Consider the following 5,339-nt stretch of genomic DNA (forward strand, 5'->3'; position numbering starts at 1 on the left):
TCTTGTGCCGATTCAACTGATGTGAAATCATAAAAGCTTCATAAAAGCTTTCCCACACTTGTGGGCTATTTAGTGGGAATTGTCTTGTGCTGATTAATTGGATATTTAAAAAGGGTCTTGCTGCAGCCGGAGAAGCTTTATGATGTCTCCTATTTATGCTTCAGTTGATGTAACCCAAGGCTTCCGCTGCACCCAAATGTGCTGGAACACTTGGAACATACAAAGTATTTCTTTTCAGGACGGGTTACGTTATGTTCACCAAGACTTGGTTCAGAAGCATGGCTTAGGCCAAAATCTGGCTCCTCTCCTCTATGCATTCTCTGATGTTTCATAAGGGAGGTGCTGCATCTGAAGCTCTCTTCACATTCTGAGCATTTGTAAGGTCCTTCTTCAATGTGCATCTTGTTATGTTTAATGAAATCAAACGGAGAAGTATAGTCCTCGTGGCAGTTTGAGCATTTGTATGTTTTCTCCACTTCATGGGTTCTCTGATGTGCGATGAGCTGCGTGCTGAACTGGAAGCCCTGCTCACATTCTGAGCATTTAAAAGGCGTCTCTTTGGTGTGGATTAATATATATATAATGTCACCTGGAATCCACACCACAAATGGGCAACAAAACCTGAGGCAATGAGTTCTCGTCACTAAAAAGATCCAAGAACCCACTCAAAGCATGGATTATGTGTGGTATTGGAAGGTTGGGGGGATGTAGCCTCTGGGTGGCTCCTGTGATACCATAAAGATGGATGCCGAGACTGAGGTCACATCCACACCATACATTTATAATTGTTGTCATGGCTTCATCTAAAGAATGCTGGGAAAAGTAGTTTGTACTTCATAGACCTACAAATGCCAGCTCCCTTAAGAACTGAAGTTCCCATGATTCCTTGGGGGTGGTGGTTTAAAAGTATTGTGTGGATGCGACCTTCTTAGCATAGTTGAAGACGTTACATGGTTTCCATGCGTGGTGCATTCTCACCTTCATGAGGTCTCGATTCATCATCTAAACTCTGACTGAGATTTGAACCCTGGTTGGGCGTCTCCCTTGTGTGGTGCTTTTGATGCCTCTTGTGGTCTGATTTACGGGTGAAGCTCTTTCCACATTCTTCACACTTGTACAGTTTCTCCCCTGTATGGCAAGACCTTGTATGTCTGGAAAGACCTGCGTTCTCACTGAAGCTTTTTCTACACACAGGGCATTTGTAGGGTTTCTCTCCTGTGTGAGTTCTTTGATGTTTAAGGAGATTTGCCTCTTGACTGAAGCCTTTTCTACACTCTGAGCATTGAAAAGTTTTCTGTGCTGTGTGGGTTCCTTGATGTGCAATAAGAAGTCTCCTTGAATGGAAACATTGACTGCACTTGGAACATGCATAGACTTTGTTCCATCTGTGTATGATTCTCTTATGTCTAGTAAGGACTGACTTGCTACTGAAACATTTTCTACACCCTGAGCATTTATAAGTTTCCTCTGCTTTGTGTGCTATTCTTTTATGTTTGGTAAGGTATGACCACTTAGTATAGCTTTTCCTGCAAGCTGAACATTTATACTTCTTTTTGAGAATCATTTGTTGGCTAGGAAGATTTGAGCTCTTAGTAAAGATTTTTCTACCCAGTGATGACTTAAAAGCGGTCTTCCGCATGTGAAGCTTTAGATGTTCAGTAAGGTTTGACTTCTGACTGAAGCACTTACCACACACTGAGCATTCATGGGTTCTCTCCCCTTTGTGAATCCTTTGGTGTCTAGTAAGGTTTGCCTTCTGAGCAAAACATTTATTACAGACTGAACATTTGAAAGGTTTATCCCCTGTGTGAGTTCTTTTATGTACTATAAGGTGTGAGCTTTGTGCGAAACATTTATCACACTCTGAACATTTGAAAGGTTTCTCCCCTGTGTGAGTTCTTTTATGTATCCCAAGACTTGAGCTGTCAATGAAGCTTTTTCTACACACAGGGCATTCGTAGGGTTTCTCCCCTGTGTGGGTTCTTTTATGTACTATAAGGTGTGAGCTTTGTGCGAAACATTTATCACACTCTGAACATTTGAAAGGTTTCTCCCCTGTGTGAGTTCTTTTATGTATCCTAAGACTTGAGCTGTCAATGAAGCTTTTTCTACACACAGGGCATTCGTAGGGTTTCTCCCCTGTGTGGGTTCTTTTATGTATTGTAAGGCTTGAGCTGTCAGTGAAGCTTTTTCTACACACAGGGCATTCGTAGGGTTTCTCCCCTGTGTGGGTTCTTTTATGTATTGTAAGGTGTGAGCTTTGTGAGAAACATTTATCACACTCTGAACATTTGAAAGGTTTCTCCCTTGTGTGAGTTCTTTGATGTTTAGTAAAGTTTGAGCTGTTAGTGAAGCTTTTCTTGCATACGGTACATTTGAAAGGCTTCTCCCCTGTGTGGGTTCTTTTATGTACTGTAAGGTTCGATTTCTTGCAGAAGCTCTTTCCACAGTCTGCACATTTATGCGATTTCTGTCCTGTGTGAATCCTCTGATGGGCAGCAAACTGCGTCTGATTCCTGAAGCTCCTTCCACACTCCAAACAAGTAAATCGCTTCACCTCTCTAGGGCACGTGGGGCTGTTTCCATTTTTTCTGCTCCCACTGCTTATACCTCCAGACTCTGCCCTTTCAACTGTTTTCTCTTCTGTGGACGTTCTGAAGGAATCTTGGTTTTCTGGCTGGTCTCCTTGCTTAGTGAAGAAGCCACTTTGAGGAACGACGGATTCATCTGTCTTCCATTCTGTGTGGCTTCCCTTTCCCCTCCTTGGTCCATTCTGACTCAGGATGTTCTGCTCCACAATCTCATCCTGTGCTTTTTCCGAATATTTCCTTCTGTTTTGTCTCCACTGTGCAACACCTGCTGGATAAGAGAGAAGGAAATCATGGATGTCAAAGAGAGATGGAAACTGAGACATTCAATCTAATATGTTTTTGTCTTTTTGATATTGTCAGAGGGTCATCGTGGCTACTCTAGAGTAACTCCGCTTGAGTCCAATTTGTCTTCAAAGACGTTTATTGGGCTAATTATTTACAGAGTAGAGACAGCTTAAAACATGACCAATAATCTTGAATCAGAATCCGGCAATGGCGTATGTCTGTCCCTACGCCAGCAAAGTAGTCGGGGCACCCCAAAACACCTCCCCCTTGACCTGCGTCTCGGCGCTCTCCTTACTTCTTGCGCCGGAAGGAACGATGCCCTTTCAGTTTCCTCCCTGAGCTGTCGGTGCCCTGGCTCTCCAACATCCCCGAGCCCCTGTCTGCATTTCTCCACCCCCGAGCTTTCCCATTGTTCCTCACTCTGATTTTTGTCCCCCTCCGAGTCTCTTCCTCCGCCTGCTTCAGAACTGGTGCTCTCTGTACTTGACGAGGTGGATGCCAGGATGATGGGGGCTGGCCCCCTGTAGGGAGTCACCCTTACAGATATACTTTTGGGCCATTGCTGTCTAAGTGGGCAATGATTTGCCATCATGCATGACCTTTCTTTCCACTCTGCTCAATATCCTGAGTCTGGTCTTGCCATGGCGTCAGATTCACCAGCAAGTTCCTACCTGTAGAGATCCTATTCTTGAGAGCTTACATTGACTTTAGGAAGCTTAGCTATATTGTTTGACCATCATGAGGTTAGATCAAGATTTCTAATTCCTGATGCATTGAAACTTTTCTAATGCTCAAGAGGAGACCATACAAATCGCACTTTGCGCATGCACAGAAGCACCGAATCATGACCAGACCGTGCACAGACGCAGCGCTGCGGATTGTGAACGTGCCTCCCACACGGATCATGTTCGCAACCCGAGTGTCCACCGTATATACATACACGTCAAGAGCAGTACAGTTTTCACAGCAAACAGTCCTGTTGTTTCCCCAGCAAATAGAACCTACACAGAGTGGGTTCTATGACAGTCCATTACTTTTAGTGGGTCTACTCTAGGTTGGTGTAGCATGGAATGACCTCCAAAATAGCCCTGTGTTCTTGTCATTAAGACCTGGAGCTCAGAAGGAATTCTGCCTGGGACTTGCCTCCTCAATATGCATCACCTGGGAGTCCCATTACTTACCAGCATCCATGCCTCTCTGAGCTGTGGCTTCACTGGGGGCTCTTCCTTGAAAAATGGATTTCTGACGATCCATTTCCTCATACCCAAAACAGGAGTCTTGTTCCTTGGTGGCATCAAGAGCGGGCTGGAAAGTGGATTCATTGGGGCCTTTCCAAACTCCTTCACCAGGAATAGGCTTAATTACCCGTATATCCTGCCCTGGGTGTGTTTCCTCAGGATAACCAGTTCTGAAGTGGATGGTGTGCTTTTGTAGGACACCTTGCTCATCCACAATGCAGATGTCTTGCCCCTTAGCAGCATCAACAACAGTCTGGGCTGGAGATTCATGAGGGACACTGGAGTCCAGTTTGCTGTGAACGGGACTCTCCACTGGGTGGGTCTCTTGCAAACATGCCTTTCTCTCACAGATGTTGGGGTGGTGCCAGATGTTTTCCTCACCAACAATGCACACATCCTGCTCCTTAGCAGCACCAGGAATTGTCTGTACTGTGATTTCCCAGGGGGATCTGCCACTTCCTCCACTAAGAAGGGGTACATCCTCCTCCTCCTCGACTGGGTGGGCTTTCTGCTGACCCTCAGTTCTCTTATGGATGATGGCCTTTGGCCTGATGGGTTCCCCATAGACAATGCACAGGTCTGGCTCCTTAGAAGTATCAAACATCATCATCCTGGCTGTGGCATCAACAATTGTCTGGGCTGGAGGTATATTTGGGACACTGTAGTCTCCATTGCTATGAACTGGACCCTCCTCTGAGCTGATTTTCTGCAAACACGTCTTTCTCTCGCTGGTTTTTGGGAACTGCCAGATGTTTTCCTCACCCACAATGCACACATCCTGTTCCTTAGCAGCACCAGGAGTTGTCTGCACTGCGATTTCCCAGGAGGCTCGGCAACTTCCTCCATGAAAAAGGAATATATCCCCCTCCTCCTCGACTGGATGGGCTTTCTGCTGACCCTCCGTTCTCTTATGGATGATGGGCTTTGGCCTGATGGGTTCCCCATAGACAATGCACAGGTCTGGCTCCTTAGAAGTATCAAACATCATCATCCTGGCTGTGGTCCAACTGGGCTCCTGACAACCTTCTTCGTAGGCACGGGCGTCTTTTGCTTTATCTACTGGCGGCCACTTTCTCTTTGCCTGTTTGGGAAAGTAGATTATATTAAACAAGGCATCTTGAGAAACAGGAAACACAGAGAATTAGAAGTACAGTACAGGAGTTATCCCCACATGCACACTCTCCATCTTACTATTTTAGGAAAACGGCTGACAAATGATTCTTTT

General features: G+C 45.4%; 1 protein-coding gene across 1 annotated transcript; it reads right to left on the reverse strand.

Moving 5' to 3' along the window:
- Positions 1–946: 946 nt before the first annotated feature.
- LOC148687125 (uncharacterized) lies at positions 947–5,105 on the reverse strand. The gene is made up of 3 exons (XM_088662499.1): positions 4,058–5,105; positions 1,654–2,856; positions 947–1,317 (listed from the first exon to the last, which is right to left on the reverse strand). The coding sequence occupies exons 1-3, from the start codon at positions 5,103–5,105 to the stop codon at positions 947–949; spliced, it is 2,622 nt and encodes an 873-aa protein (XP_088518625.1).
- Positions 5,106–5,339: the final 234 nt, after the last annotated feature.

Source organism: Zootoca vivipara, chromosome 2 (assembly GCF_965207765.1).
Source record: "Zootoca vivipara chromosome 2, rZooViv2.hap1.1, whole genome shotgun sequence".
In the NCBI taxonomy this organism is placed as follows: Eukaryota; Metazoa; Chordata; class Lepidosauria; order Squamata; family Lacertidae; genus Zootoca; species Zootoca vivipara.

What these genes read in the sequence shown, in the direction of transcription:
- LOC148687125 (XM_088662499.1), bottom strand. Translation starts at nt 5,105, where the DNA reads ATGATGATGTTTGATACTTCTAAGGAGCCAGACCTGTGCATTGTCTAT. An exon ending in TCAGAGAGGCATGGATGCTG is followed by an intron (nt 2,857 to 4,057) that starts GTAAGTAATGGG and finishes CTTATCCAGCAG; the next exon opens with GTGTTGCACAGTGGAGACAA. An exon ending in GAAGTCAAACCTTACTGAAC is followed by an intron (nt 1,318 to 1,653) that starts ATCTAAAGCTTC and finishes TTCTTATTGCAC; the next exon opens with ATCAAGGAACCCACACAGCA.